The 15652-nt window shown below is 39.7% G+C and overlaps 1 protein-coding gene across 1 annotated transcript in view; it reads left to right on the forward strand.

Annotated features, from left to right (window-relative positions):
- The first annotated feature begins 413 nt into the window (after positions 1-413).
- The window catches only part of LOC142160389 (CCN family member 5-like), a 38063-nt gene continuing 22824 nt past the window's right edge, over positions 414-15652 (forward strand). Inside the window, exons 1-4 of the mRNA XM_075215295.1 lie at positions 414-538; positions 12474-12690; positions 13881-14132; positions 15024-15202. Of these exons, the coding sequence (XP_075071396.1) occupies positions 488-538; positions 12474-12690; positions 13881-14132; positions 15024-15202 (699 nt within the window). The 5' untranslated portion in view covers positions 414-487. The remainder of the gene's footprint in view (positions 539-12473; positions 12691-13880; positions 14133-15023; positions 15203-15652) is intronic.

The following is a 15652-nucleotide window of genomic DNA, read 5'->3' on the forward strand; positions in this document are numbered from 1 at the left end:
TTCCTCATTCCTACTAAATCAAAAGAGTCATCAGTATTGGATTTACCATTCCATTGCCTTAATTAAAATAATTATAATAATAGATACCAATTGGTCCAAACAATCCAATATGGTTACTTATGGTTCAGACAATCATCAGATTGAAAGCTGCTTGGTGTGGTGACATTTCCATTCATTTTCATGTTTTCAGCAATGTATAGATATCTCCTTTTTAAGCCAGACTAAGTTCTTGTTTCCCTTGCAGAACTCAGCTATTTCCTTTAAATAATAATATATTTTTACTTGGAGGTGAGTTGAAAACATCAGCTGGAATGTGAAAAAAAAGTAAAAAAAAAAAAAAAAGAAATCTTGATGGGTGTCCAAGGGACTGATGTTTGTGTTGCAGCCTGTGAGTAATATCATAGCTCTGTGATCATACACAGCAAGAGCTGCACTTTCCTGAGAGTGGGAAGTGTGGAGACAAGGCCCTTGTTTGTTCGATGGTATTATGCTGTCCAGCAAATGTCTTCTGGTCTTTCTGGCTTGCACTTTGTCACAGGTAATGTTCTACCATGCACATTGCAAAGGAATATCAACTCTGAAAAAAATATTATTACAAGTATTTAGTTAGTTGTCATTGATATAGCAAGATTTTGTTAAGGAAAACTATAGTTATTGTGCACAAAACTGTTGTATTACTAGTTTCCCTGTTTGTGTATAGAATTAGAGCTGGATTTACAATACAGGTAAACTATGCAACTCAGCAGCACAGAAATGGTTTTAAGTTTATTTTGTTTGCTATTTTTCTTTTTCTTATTTGATCATTTATTCTGGTGTTTGAGATTTATAATAACTAACATAATGAGAGTTTATGGCAGATTATATTAGGGGTCTTTTGTGGTAGCCAGGGGCTTAGTAAAGTCAGTATAACTTTGACAGGTGCTAAAATGTCATTGTAATGAAAAGCTTGCTCTATATGCCAAGGAAATTGGGAATACTATATGATATTGCTGTTTACTTTAAAATACTTGTAATATGAGGCTTGCTGAGTAATTTATACACTTGGGGGTAAGGTTTGAGGATCAGACATGAAAAAGTATGTTGACTCACCCAGGGTTCAGTTATGTTTAATCTGCACACAGGGAAGCATCACCACTAAATGGTAAAAACTGTCAGCTAATCACTTCCAAATATGTTGTATCTGTAGAATATTTCAGTTGTTTCAAGAATACCAAAAGGAGCATATCTGATGAATAGGGCATCCACAAGCATTAAGGCAATGAAACACAATATTCAGAGATGAGACCAGAATTACATAATTTGAGTCAAATAAATAACTTTTAAGGGAATTCAATAGATACATACATACAGTAAACCAATAATGAACCTTTAACTGCTTGTTTACAGGAAGCGCAAAAGATTTGTAACATAAATATGTATTCAGGCAGTGATTGTTCTTTCTGCCAAATAACAGATCAATTAATTCCTGACTTGGCCATTTGCTATACTAAATTTTTACATCCCCTCATATAGGGCCTACTTATCAAATGGAGAAATAACCCTATTGTCTGCAAAAACAGTTGGCGATAGCAGAACAAAAGCATTAAAAAATGTGTTTTGTAATCAGAATAAAGCATTTTAAAGATTGTTTTTATTTTTGTACCACAATTGTCTGTTGAAAATAAAAAAAAAAAAATATTTAGTTAATATTTTAAATAAAAAGTATTTTTAAACTTTATATTTTATATTCTATATTTTACATTTTACATTTTTATATCATTACTAGTGAAACACAAGCCCTAGACTTGGCTTCATTTCCATTTTGCATGTGTAAGCCGGGTTACGCAAACTCATAACTGTTATCCAACGAAGTGGTAAGTTACCTCTTCCAGCTCAGGGCAGTATCGTCAGAACACTAAAGTTTCGTTCAGCTGCCTCTGAAATACTTTTTTGATAAATGCCAGCAACAAAGCTTTTATTTCCAGCACTAAGCAGCAGTAAACAGTGAAACTTATTGTAGCTGGGAACTAATGATAAATAGAGATGCTCACTGATCCCCTGTGAAGTGGTTTTGGTTTTGGCAAAACCGCCTTTGTGTGTTTTGGTTTTGGTTTTGGATCTGTTTGTTTTTTTTAGAAAAATTGCTAAAATATGCTAAAATCATATACGTTTTCTCTTTTTTTGATCCTACATTATTATTAACCTCAATAACACTAATTTCAAGTCATTTGCAGTCAATTTTGACCACCTCACAGGCCACATTATTATTTCATTACATTTTTGGACAAATACTGCAACGACCTTTGCTGGATGATAAGCGAAAGAGCAATGACTCAACCACACGGCAGTTCCTAGCACATCTAGGACACATTGGCACACAGCAGTGTCAGAAAAGAAATGTGGCGCAAGATGGAATTGTCCTTGGATTATGAAACCAGTTATGGTTCATTTGATCGCTCCACCTGCTCCATGCTTACACTACTGTGGCTTTACAAATGCTACAAATGACTAGACAACTGTAGTCAGGATTTGGGTAAAAATAATTCCACACATAACAAAGTGGATTTTTTGGTCTTATGTCCAGGCATGACAATGGCCTTCTTCTTATCACGTGCCAGAACTGCTTCCACCGGTGCAGGACTTACACAAACAACATCATCCTCATCAACATCCTCATTAGCGCCCTCGTCGGCTACACAAATACCCCCCTCATCCTGTTTCAATTCCAAATTGGCATCTTCAATTGGTGTATTACCGGCTACACTTGGGCTGTTCATGCACACATCTGCAGAAATGCTGAAAGGGGCCTTCTTTATGTGTACATTATCAGAATGGTGACGATTACACATAGCACTCGTGGATGGACTCTCCTCAGGGATTTGTGTCGTTTCTGAATCTGAACATACATTTTCCTCTAATGCCTTACTGTTTTCTTCCAGCTCGGCTTTTACATGTAAAAGTATTTGGCACCACTTTTGGAGTCCGAATGGCAAGGTCTTGCTTGGTCATGACTGACCTTACAAGAAGATGCCTCAGTAACAGTTGCAGAGCTCGCGCTCATAGAGAATGGTGAATGCCTCATTCTTTCTTTGCCATTGCGTGTGTAGAATGGCATGTTGGCAATTTTAGTTTTTTCTGCGGATAACTTTGCCTAGATTACTGCTCTTTTTTTTATTGACCAAGGTAAAAGGTGTTTTTTTACATATTTGTTTCCCTGACTTAAAAACACTATCTACTTTTACATAGGCTTTACCAGATGACGTACAGGGATTACTATCATCATGACTGGTGGCAGCAGGTGCTTGGTGCTCCTGCTCTTCTGTGTACTGCTGTGAATCCATTTTGATAACACCGTACACTTTGACTGCAAATTCAGACGAAAAGCCTGCAAGGCCTAGTATTTGTATTTCAGCAATGACAATTAGCAATGGAGCAATGAAGCATTTCTCTTTGTGTGTTACCTATATAACACAGTAGAATTTGACTGCAGAATTACACCAACCCTGTCAGCACTAGTATTTGTATTTTTCTGCAATGAGAATTAGCAATGAAGCTCTCCTCTTTGTCTGTTACCTATATAACAGAGTAGAATTTGACTGCAGAATTACACCAACCCTGACAGCATTAGTATTTGCATTTTTCTGCAATGAGAATTAGCAATGGAGCTCTCCTCTTTGTGTGTTACCTATATAACAGAGTAGAATTTGACTGCAGAATTACACCAACCCTGTCAGCACTAGTATTTGTATTTTTCTGCAATGAGAATTAGCAATGAAGCTCTCCTGAATGTCAATGTAGACTTTGTTGAACACTGCTACCCCCTCCTCTATCAATTCTATTTGGCTGTCCAACTGCTCTACACACTGGGCTACCCCTTCTGTCTCCCTCTTTCAAATGGTGCTAGATTGCTGTGGAGGGTGATATTTATAGATTTCAAAACTTGTGAGATACCAGATCCGACGATGATTCCGAAAAAGCACAAAAGTACTGAGCCAACTCGGATCCCCTAGGTTCGGGTGTGTTCGGTTCTCAAGGAACCGAGCCTGAGCATCTTTAATGATAAATAGGCTCCATAGCAAAAAAAAAAGAGATTACATTAATATTTTTTATACTATCTCTAAAAAATATTATTTATTATGTGTTACATTATCATTTTTATTGGTGGTTAAAGGATTCTGTTGTGATATCTTCCATTGTGCCCACTCATTTTTTAATATTTATAATAATTTCTTTATCCTAAGTGAGTTGAAAGATAGTATAATACAATGTATTTCCTATGTGGTGGAAAAAGGTACTTGTACAGAATATATTTCATTTATAATTATAATAACATGAGTTTGGGTGCAGTGAGTAAGAAAACTAGGCATTCCAGGCACACATTGGTTGTTGGCAACTACAGTTTCACGGTATGCTGTTTTGTGCCTCCATTCACCATGAATAAATGTGCTTTGTCTCGGTACATGGCTTGCTTCGTTTACCTCACCAATTTGACCACAAACTCTGGTCAGCTCCTTCTCTACACTCACAATCAGCTCTACTCCGCTACATTCACCATACCAGTCCTACCAAAACAGACAGACACCCGCAACTAGCTGTTCCCATTTACAATCACAAGGGAAGTCTCACCATTATTGACAGTCCTCCACAGCCAGTTCTTTTCAACTACATTAACCATGTCCGTCCCATTATCACTGAAAGATACCTGCAGCTAACTTTTTTCCCTAATATTCACCACATCAGTCTCACCATCACTGGCAGACATCCAAAGCCAGCTTTTCTCCTCTCCATCACCATACTAGTCCCATCGTCACTGAAGGACACCTGCAGATAATTCTCCTCCCCTACATTTACCATGCCATTCACACCATCACTGAAAGACACCTGCAGTTAACTCTACTCCCTTACATTTACCATGCCAGGCCTACCATTACAGACATACACCTGAAGTCTGTGTTTCTCCCTTAGCTTCACCATGCCAGTCACACCATCACTGACAGACACCTGTATCCAGATCTCCTCCCCTACAACTACCACTTCCAGTCTCACCATTAATGACAATCGGCCCATAGCTAGTTCTCATCTACATTCACCAGGCCAGTCCTATTATTACTGAAGAACACGTGCAGCCAGCTCTCTTCCCTTCACTGTGACAGTTCCACTATCACTAATGGACACAATAATCTAGCTCTCTTTCCCTGCATTCACCATACCAATCCAACAAGAGCCAGATTAAGATCCCATGAGGCCCTAGGCAAGTTAATGTTTTGGGGCTTACCACTCTGTTTACTTAGTCAAGAAGAAAGCAAAAAAAAAGAGCTGTATCTGGTGCAACAACTGGATGGTAGCACCTCAAGACTCAAAAAAAATATGAGAAGCAAGGATCCCTATATGGAACCTATATAATGGATAGATAAAAACTTTAATGAGCATATGTGGTTCTAGGAATTAACTAGTGCAACAATAACCCCAACAAACACTCTGTTTACTTACTCTGATCACTAGACACCGGTCACTCTGACATCACACACCTGATACACACTAATCACTATACACAGGTCACACTGTTATCACATACCTGGTACACAATGAACACTATACACAAAACACACTGCTGAAGGACAGTTGCATGCAAAAACACACTGACATCATACACCTGGTATACATGGTTAATTCTACAAAAGTCCCATTGTTATCAAACATCTGAAATCCACTGGCATTCCCCAAGCTGCCCACCAGTTTTTCTGTCACATTCCCACCTGCTCACTAGCTTTTCTATCACATGTTCCCCTGCCCACCAGGTTTTCTATCACATGTCCTCCTGCCCACCAGCTTTTCTATAAATGCCCCGCTGTCCACCAGCTTTTTCTCACACATGCCCACCAGCTTTTCTCACACATGCTTCCTGCCCACCAGCTTTTACACACATGCCCACCAGCCCAGTTGGTAGAAACTATGATTAACGTAGAAGGGGTATAATGGAGTCTTGCACCTGGATGTTCCATGAGAATTCTGCCTAAGCACTCATTTGGGACTGGTCATCTTGGGCATCTAATAAAATGCATCACATAAACGGCTTGAATAATTACATAACACACTCTGTCTATTAATTCAACTGAGTGTGGTACCTGAATGAGAAATGGAGAGGAAGTGCATAAAGTGGACTTGGAAAAGGGATCCACTATAATGAGGATGGTGGTGTTATCTTGGGAGTTCGGGAGGTCAATGATGAAAATCCGTGGAGACATTGGTCCATGGCCTCTGTGGAATGGACAGGGTTATCGGAAGTATAGGGTTTATGGCACCTTTGTTCATGCACAAGTAGTGCAGGAATGGAAGTAGACAACATCTTTCCTAACAGTAAACCAACAGAATTACTGGAGAACCAAATCAATAATTTTCCAGATCTCAGAATGCCCTGCCATTTGAGAGTCAAGTCACCATTGCAGGATCTCAAAGCTGTCAGTTAGGAATCATGGATCTCTTGCTGTTGAGTGCCTCAGACACCATGGTGAGTACTGTTGTCCATCAATTCCAAAATGATGGGCAATTCCAAAATCAAGCCTGGAGTGATAATGGTTTCACCCTGCATGATTCATTTTTCAGGAGATTGCACCAGCCTTGACATTGCTGGCTCCAGGCTGATAAGTTATGATGTCCAGTAGTAAATTATGGTAGGTTATGATAAATCTAGTTAGGAATAGTGCACACTGTGCCTGTCAGGAATTCAACTTATGTACCCCCTAAATATATTGCAGGTTCTTGTGGTCAATGGGAAGGAATCTAGCCACTTACAGATGTCCAGAAGGTGCCTCCACTCAGTGAGGGCCAGCAATTCCTGGCTACCCCCATTGTTGTTGACATCAGCAGAGGTGAATATCTTCAAAAAGAAGGGACATTGTCATATGTGACATCAGTCTGTGAGACCATCAGTCCTGAGAGACCATCCTCTTGGATACATCAAATTCGAGGGCATAGGTCTGAATGGGAGTTGGGATATTGAGGATTTGCACGGAGGTAAAGAGATATTTCAAGCTGTCAAAAGCCCTTTGTGTCTGAGGAGCACATGTGTCCTTGGGAACTCCTGCTTGGTAAAGGCAGTTATAGGGCTAACAACAAAATTCCAGGTAAAACTGTATAGTTGATAAGTACAGTGGTAAACTCCTCAGATTTAATTTCTATTCCAAAATTTTATGTGCCAGGAAACTTACTGTGGATTCTTCATGTTGGCAAATAGCCAACATGGAGTGTCCAGGTGACTCTATAATACCTCTCTCACGTACCTCTCTCTGAGTTGTGATGTTCCTCAAGTGTACTGGAAAAAATGAGTATATCATCCAGATGAATGAGGACTGCTGTCTCCAGCAGGTCTCTAATGAGGGATTTCAAATATGCTTGGAAGACAGCTGGGGAATTGGCCAAGTCGAATTATATGACCTAATATTAGCAGTGCCCATTCTTCATATTTAAGGCCTTCATTAGTCTCCATGATGAACACAGATTAGTTAGTAAGCCTCTCACAGGTGAAGACCATGTATGATGAAGACATGTCCAAGAGGTCCAATACCTGTGAGATGTGAGGCAGCGCCGCTTTAAATTTAAGCGATGAAGACGCCGATCTCGCCGGAGTTGAAGAATCCGGACATTGATACATTTGCCCCCCAGATAACACACTGATTATTTGTATAGTATATAGTGTGTAGTATAGCTGCTGCATTGTAAAGGTCTGCTGAAGGACAGTTGCACGCCAAACACTCATAATTTATATCTATGGTTTTAAGCCCCAGTTTTCTACACTCAAGTACTGGTCACACAAACAAGACCAACATGTGAATATTACACACATGTAAAGCATGTTTTTCAGTCAGTGACATAGTCCTTACATTCTGATAATAACATATAGTATACAGAGCATGTAGGTGTGATGGTTTTCTGTTGCACAACAAGTTTATTTCTTCTTTAGGGGTATATTTCCTAAACTGCAGATTTGAAAAAGTGGAGATGTTACCTAAAGCAGCCAATAAGATTCTAGCTGTCATTTTGTAGAATGTACTAAATAAATGATAACTGTAATGTTATTGGTTGCTATAGGCAATATCTCCACTTTGTCAAACCCGCAGCTTGATAAATTTACCCCTTAGTGTTAACTGGTCACAGTAGACAGACAGTCATTTTGAAATTTATATCATCTAGTAATAATAACATATGTTGCAAACATTGTTATTCATTCTTGAAGTGCTGTCTACCAAATTCAGATGTAGTAAATAAAGAAGGGAATTTGGCTCACAGATATTCACTTGATAGAGCCAAATTCTGCAGCTCATAAGTAGTTAGATTAGACACACAGTTAATACATGCATACTTCTTCACCAGAAGGCTATATATTAGGGTTTCTCACAATACTGGGGCACCTACAGGCTATTTGTCCACACAAACCAGCAGATAATGTACCTGAGGTTAATTGTCAAGGCCTCCCACTTCAAGTCAATGCTAACCTGGCTACCTCCTGTACCATGGACATGGGAACATATTTTCACACCCAGGCAAATATCCAGCTGGTTACTTATATTGACCCAAGTCATCAGCAGAGCTACAGCACGTTGATGAAAGAGTTAAATTAATAATAGTAGCGCAGATGCAATATAACCCATAAGCAACACAATCATGATATGATATTGGTCTCCATGTAGCCAACCCTGGGTTATCTGCTTTGGGCTTGATCCTTGGTAGTGACTCAATCTTTCTGTTGCAGCTGGCACAGCAGCTGTACCACTTCAATTACACCCCACTTTTGGTAGGTAAACACATTCACAAATTCTGCAAGGAACAAGAACGCAGGAAGAAGATTTGCCTTCATAGTCCTTCATTGTAGCCTCCAATTCTTGGTTAGTCCAGTAGGACCTGTAAACCAAGTCTTCTTCTAGTCACAGCTTCTGTCATTGCTCTGGTTCCCATGCTTGTGGCTTCTGGGTACAGAGAGGAAACTAACTGTCCTGGCAAGCCGATTGTCAAACCATATCTCCCAGGGGCTGAACAGGCACTGACAGCTGCCCATTCACTCCTGAACACTGCCACCGCTGGTTTCACAAAGTCTAGAGATAATAGACTTGCACAACAGTTGTCAACAAAAGGAGCCTAATCATTCAAGATTAAAAATGGAGCCCTGGTAACCTCCCTGAACTAACCACTTCCTGTCATTTAGTGAAGTCCAGAGTTCCAGACTTTATAGCAATTTCTATAAGTGTTTGCTCACACCCCTGAATGCATAATACTGCTACCAGCAGTTGTAAGAGCGGGCTCTTAGTGCACCTATGGAACAGGTTGCACTTGGCATGATTGGTATTGCCCAGAGTGCCTATAGCTCTCTTGCAAATTTATGGTTGACATACACGGAAACACAGCCTTAACCTTTATTGAACATGTCCAGTCCTGAAATTGGAAATTTGGGGAACAAAACAATTAAAAAGTATGAGGTTCAGCAACAGAACAGTGGTTTAAAGGTAGCCCCTTGTATTATCACAGACTTGTCCGATCAGACACGGGAGATATAGATTTATATAATATCTCTCTCTCTCTCTCTCTCTCTACATATATATATATATATATATATATATATATATATATATATATTAACGTTGCCAGAATCGAGCTCATTGTCTTCCCTCCTTCTAGATCTTAATTCCCATCTTAATCACTATATCACTGTTAACAACACCACCATCTCTTCGGTTTCCCAATTCCACTGCTTGACTCTTCACCCTTGACTCTTTCATCTCCTTTGCCCCCCACATTCAATCTCTTGTTCAATCCTGTCGCTTCCAACTCTGCAACATTGCCCGCATCCGACCTTTACTAACTCAGGATGCCACGAAAACCATTATCCATCTCGCCCCCCTCAGGTCTATATTTAACGCAGCTGCGAGACCCATCTTCCTCGCCCATCACTCCTCTTCTGCCTCACCTCTCTGCCTTGCCTTATACTGACTCCCCTTTCCCTACAGAATCCCTTTCAAACTTCTCACCCTCACCTACACGGCCCTCTCCAACTCCACTACCCCGCCATCTCCAACCTCCTCTCCATTCACGCTCCATGACTGTTTTTCAGGGTTTGGGCTAGGCCCTTTATCTCCAGTGAAGGACAATCGTAATGCTTCAGCATACCAAGTCATTTTGGACAATGCTATGCTTCCAACTTTATTTGGGGAAGGCCAAGGATGAACTGGAACAGAGATTGCGAGCCAGAGATTTTCATCCAACATAAATGCCTGACCTGATGTATGCTTTACAGAATCAATGGTCACAAATTTCCACAGAAACACTCCAACATCGTGTGGAAAGCCATCCAAGAAGAGTGGAAGCTGTTATCGCTGCAAAAGGGACCAACTCCATATTAAAGTATATGTATTTGCATACAATGTCATTAAAGTCCCTGTTGGTGTAATGGTCAAGCGTCCGAATTTTTTTGTCCATATAGTGTATATTATATTTTTAACTTTGGAGGTATTTTTCTATTTGTTAGTCTTCTACCTTTTTCGCTATGAATGAACATGTATGATGTTTTGAATCTGCCTCAATTTTAATGCGATTGTGAATAAAAAGGTAGTTATTTTCAAGAGAAAACACAAATTATTGGGCCTCATAGATAGATTTTAAAATAGTCCTGATGTAACACATGATGATCTCTTCCCAACACTGAATAACACAATAGAACACAATCTGACAGAGATGCCTGCATTATATACATATAATTCATGTCCATTTGTAACTTACATGTAAGTTGTGCTTTTATAAAAAGCACGGAACTTGTGTGTAGTTTTGACCGTATTCAAATCCAGATACATTTTGATTTGAATCTGGTTGGAAGTACACACAGTCTAAACAGTACTTGCTTAAAAGTAGTCACACAAAACAGACTGCAGTATATGTAATATATACAATAAAAGGTCACATTAGAATGTTTAAAACTTTTATGTGATCTTAAAAGAAAATGACAATTCTTAATAGTATAATCATTTACATAATCATTTATTAACATCTTTTTATAGGATTGTTTTTTACGTTATCTACATAAATAAAGATGCTTTCAATGCATACTGTACATACAATGATATTTTATAGTATATCTTAGCGGTGGTGGTCATAATTCCAGCACTGGAAATTTCGGCACTTAACTTGCCGACATTTCAATTATGCTGACAGATTGACAATGTCAATAGTGTGATTGGTGAAATCCACAAAGTCACCAATCACAATGGCGACATTAAAAGAGCAATGGCGTAGGGTCCGACATTGTCAACCTGTCAGCACAATTGAAATGTCAGCAGGTTAAGTGACTACATTTTCAGTTCCGGAATTAGGTACCCTACCCTATCTCATACTTGCCAACTCTCCCGGAATGTCCGGGAGACTCCCGCATTTTGTGAGAGTCTCCCGGACTCCCGGGCGAGTGTGGCAATCTCCCGAATTCTGCCCACTTCACTAGGAAGTGCCCCACTTCCTAGTGAAGTGGGCAGAATTAGATCCCAAACGCCGCGATTCCCGGTGAATCGCGGCGTTTGGCCCCGCCCCCGCTGTCAAATGACGCAATTTGCGTCATGACGTCACAGGGGGCGGGGCCGAAATGACGCGATTTCGGCCACCCCGCCCCTTCACGCCCCCCTCCACTGGCTGGCTCCCGGAAGGGAGCTGAAGAAAGTAGGTAAGTATGCCCTATCTTAGTTGCATACAGTTGTCTGTGATAGCTAGTGGCAGGCATACATGTACTTTATAAATCATAGACTATGTCGTGTCAGTCATCGCTGTCTTTCAGCATTAAACCTGCTCTGTAGTGGGTGCAAAAGATATGGGTGAAAACAAACGTATTTACAACAAACACAGGACTTGAAGCAGCCATACCTGCATTGGAATGTCTTTTCTGTACATGGCCCATGATAATCCATCCCTTCATTCCCCTGTTTCGCCTATCAAGTAGTAGGGAGTCGTGTCTTTTGCATTCAGACATGAGCTGCACGTAATTTCGTTTATTGATGTAAAGCCCATTTTTGAGCACGCGCAGAGCTATTTCATACAAGATACCCTACGCAAATGGATGTACATCCGAACATGAATTATGTCTATTGCTTTTTCCCTATTAGATGCCCAAAACATTCTGCCTAATCCAAAATAATAATAATCATGATTCCTCAGTCCCATAGCAGATGCATGAACTGCTAAAGCTATAGATATTTTCTGCATTTTTGACATTTAAAACACACTAATGTGGTGTTATGTTACAGTGGCACATTCGCTTTAATTTACTACAATAATATTTCAACGCTCTCCCAGCTCAACATATTTAATATATTTTAAGCTAGTTAGGGCTTGTGATTCTTCTTTAAATATTTATCTAGCTAAAAATGAGGTCACATAACTTATATTTTACCAGCTATAATAATATTATATTATAATACAGGCTAGAAAACGAATTCATTTTACAAATCACTCCTTATCCACACCAGATTTTTGCTGAGCTCTGCCTCAGCCCGTGTGTCTGCTCCTGGATCCCACCAAGATGTTCTCCTGGTGTCCCTCTTATTATGGACGGTTGCAGTTGCTGTAAGATATGTGCACGCCGGCTTGGTGAATTCTGCAACCAGATCTACCTTTGTGACCACACACAGGAACTGACCTGTGATTATTCCACCGGGAGCAATGGAAGAGGAGGAACATGCAACTGTAAGATTTTCCTTCCTGCAAATTTCTCAACCCTTACCCTCACCCTACCTTGCAGCATGTCAAGTTTTAAGGAATTCATTAATCATGAATTTAACTGGGTCAGTGAGTGTCCCACTTGTTGGTGAGATGATTGAGTTATATAGAGGCACTGAGGGGTCTGGTATAATTATTGTGGCTACCAATGACCCCAAAAGAGGTGTCAACTGGCCCAATTCACCTTTAAAAAAATGATTCAAGTTGATGTTGACACTGCAGTGTGTTTGGTAAGTGTATTAGTACTTATTTGTTTGGTTGGTAGGAGTCTGACTGTCAACCGCTTGATATTCCACCTGGGGCAGATTTTACATGGAACTATTCCCAGTCCAGAAGTATGTGTCATTTCTATGGTACTGTAGCGGCCTCTGTAAACTCCATCCATGCTCTACTCTACTTCTCTTCCTATCTCCTAAAAACACCTCAGTGTCTATCGTTTTATTCTCCCAACTACCATCTTTTATTATTGATATCTAATGTCTTTGTATCAGTTTTCTGCTTCCTTCTCTCCTGTTCTCATAAAAGCCTAAAATGCCTCTTCAGTATTTCTGTCACAGCTATCATTCATCAGCTGTTCCGTTCCCTTTCTTTGTTCTGTCTAATGTCCCCAAACTGTCTTTCACTTCTCTTCCTCACAACTATACTCTTCATTCCTCTTTTAATTTCCCTAGCTGCCTATCTCTCCTCTTTCCCTGAACCCTATATCTGTTGCTCCCTTTCTTTCTTTTCCTTATCTGTTTCTTTGACCGACTGTCACTTTCCCCTGTGGTGCCTTCAGATCGATCCCCTCAATTGGGCAAATGTTCCCTTTGTTACTTTTCCCCTTTATTACCTCTGTCCAGTGTTATACTAATTTTCTTATGTCCACTTTTATCTTCTCTTCTATCATTCAATTCCACTTTCTGACTGAAGCTCCTTCCTTTGCACAGGAAATTAATGCTATTGTAAGATGAGTGACCAGCATGCCTCATAATAATAATATGATTGATTTCAAAACATTTTGGAACATCAAGGTCATTTTTAGGGCACACACGCTGTGCAGAATAATAGATGGTCACTGACAGCACATAAAGAAGTAACAGAACATATGAATTATTACATATATTTTACCAATATATGAAATGTTTGCTGATGGTAATTACATAAACTTTCCCCAGATTATAACAATGGCAGCTGTGACATAGATGGAAAGGTCTATGAAGATGGAGAGACATTTCAGCCAAGCTGTAAACTCCAGTGTAAGTGTGTGGATAGTGGAGTCACATGTATCCCACTGTGCAGTGAAGATGTAAAGCTCCCCACACAAGAGTGCCCCTTTCCCCGACGTGTGGAGATCCCTGGCAAGTGCTGCCAAGAGTGGGTATGTGATGTACAGCAGCAGACCAAGATTCCTAACAATGTGAGACAAGGTAACTGAAAAAAGGTGCTAATAAGTCAAAAATTAAAAATGAATCCAATATTAAACAAATCTGTTGACATTCATAAATATGCCTGTAAATATCCCCACAGCATAACTGGAGGTGCAATCTATTGTCCTCTGTCATTTACCATTTTAGGATTAGATAGGCTGATTGTAAAGCTGGGGTACCGATTGTAGAGTCTGGGGTACATTGAACTGGAACTTGATACAATCTACCTCATATATATACTGGCTGGAGGCTATCATTTTTAATGTATTACACTTGATATTTTTATTGTGCATAACGCATATGATATTCATTTATTGGTATTTATTATGTTGTTTCTATTTATGTAAAATCTGATTGTTCTTATATTAGAGATATGCAGACAGGGTTTAACCTAATTTTGTAATATTTGGAATGTATTAAATTGTTGTTATTTATTTGCCATTTACACTCAGGCTTTTACCACATTTATTTGTTTCTATTAGAAGGTATCTATAGTCAATGAGCGCCTAGTTAAAATCTGGTATATATCTCTTCGTGATTGAGGGAGGGATACCCTCAACTGGTGCAGCTCATGCAGTACATTTTTTCAGAGAGCGCGATCCTTCCAAACCATATGGGGTACACAGGAACAAATGCCTCCAAAATTAAAACCTGATCTCAAATGTATTTAGTTCTGGTAAGCTTACAGTATGTGTGTACATTCTCTCATAATAAACCTAAGAAACATAATACATAATACACTGTATATTTTTTCCTAGGTCTTATACATGAAGCAACATACTTCTTTAAGAGGTGTAATATCTGCTGTAAAGTTAAGTTTTGGTGAGGCGTTTTTAATAGTGATAATGATACAAGATGGTACAAATAATCCTTTTTATTTTATTATGGAAGGACTGCCACACAGCCCAACATTTAGTTGTCCAGAGTGGAGCACAGAATGGGGTGAATGTTCTGCTCGCTGTGGTATGGGAGTCTCTTTAAGAGTGACCAACCAGAACCAATACTGTAGACTAGAGCGCCAGAGTCGCCTGTGTTTGGTGAGACCTTGCAGAGACAGCCCAGCCAGCACAGTAAGTATCAATAAATGCTGAGTGTACAAAATATGAGAATGACATGAACTGAATTCATAAACATTTTGTTGCAGATGCCATTATACATTATTACAAACATTTCTAATTTGTTCAATCAGTCATCAATACAAGGGATTGAAATAATGTTGTTACTGGTTACATTTTAAAAACTTCTCAACAGAAAGCGACTCCTCCTACAGCACTGCTGGCCAGGACAATTGCAGGTCACAATCAGTCCAACCAAGAAGAAAATCAGGCCTGAGTACAGCAGCATCTTGGGGCACCTTCCATAACCAGCAAAGGGGGTGGAGCCACACCAGGTTAGGGACTCCTCTCACTATATAGGCAGGCCCGGGCCCCCAGCCCGATACTTTGTAACCCACCCACACACCTTGGCACCACTGATAACAGTAATCAAAACAATCTTTTACTAGACAACTAAAAAAATCA

Source organism: Mixophyes fleayi, chromosome 6 (assembly GCF_038048845.1).
Source record: "Mixophyes fleayi isolate aMixFle1 chromosome 6, aMixFle1.hap1, whole genome shotgun sequence".
In the NCBI taxonomy this organism is placed as follows: Eukaryota; Metazoa; Chordata; class Amphibia; order Anura; family Limnodynastidae; genus Mixophyes; species Mixophyes fleayi.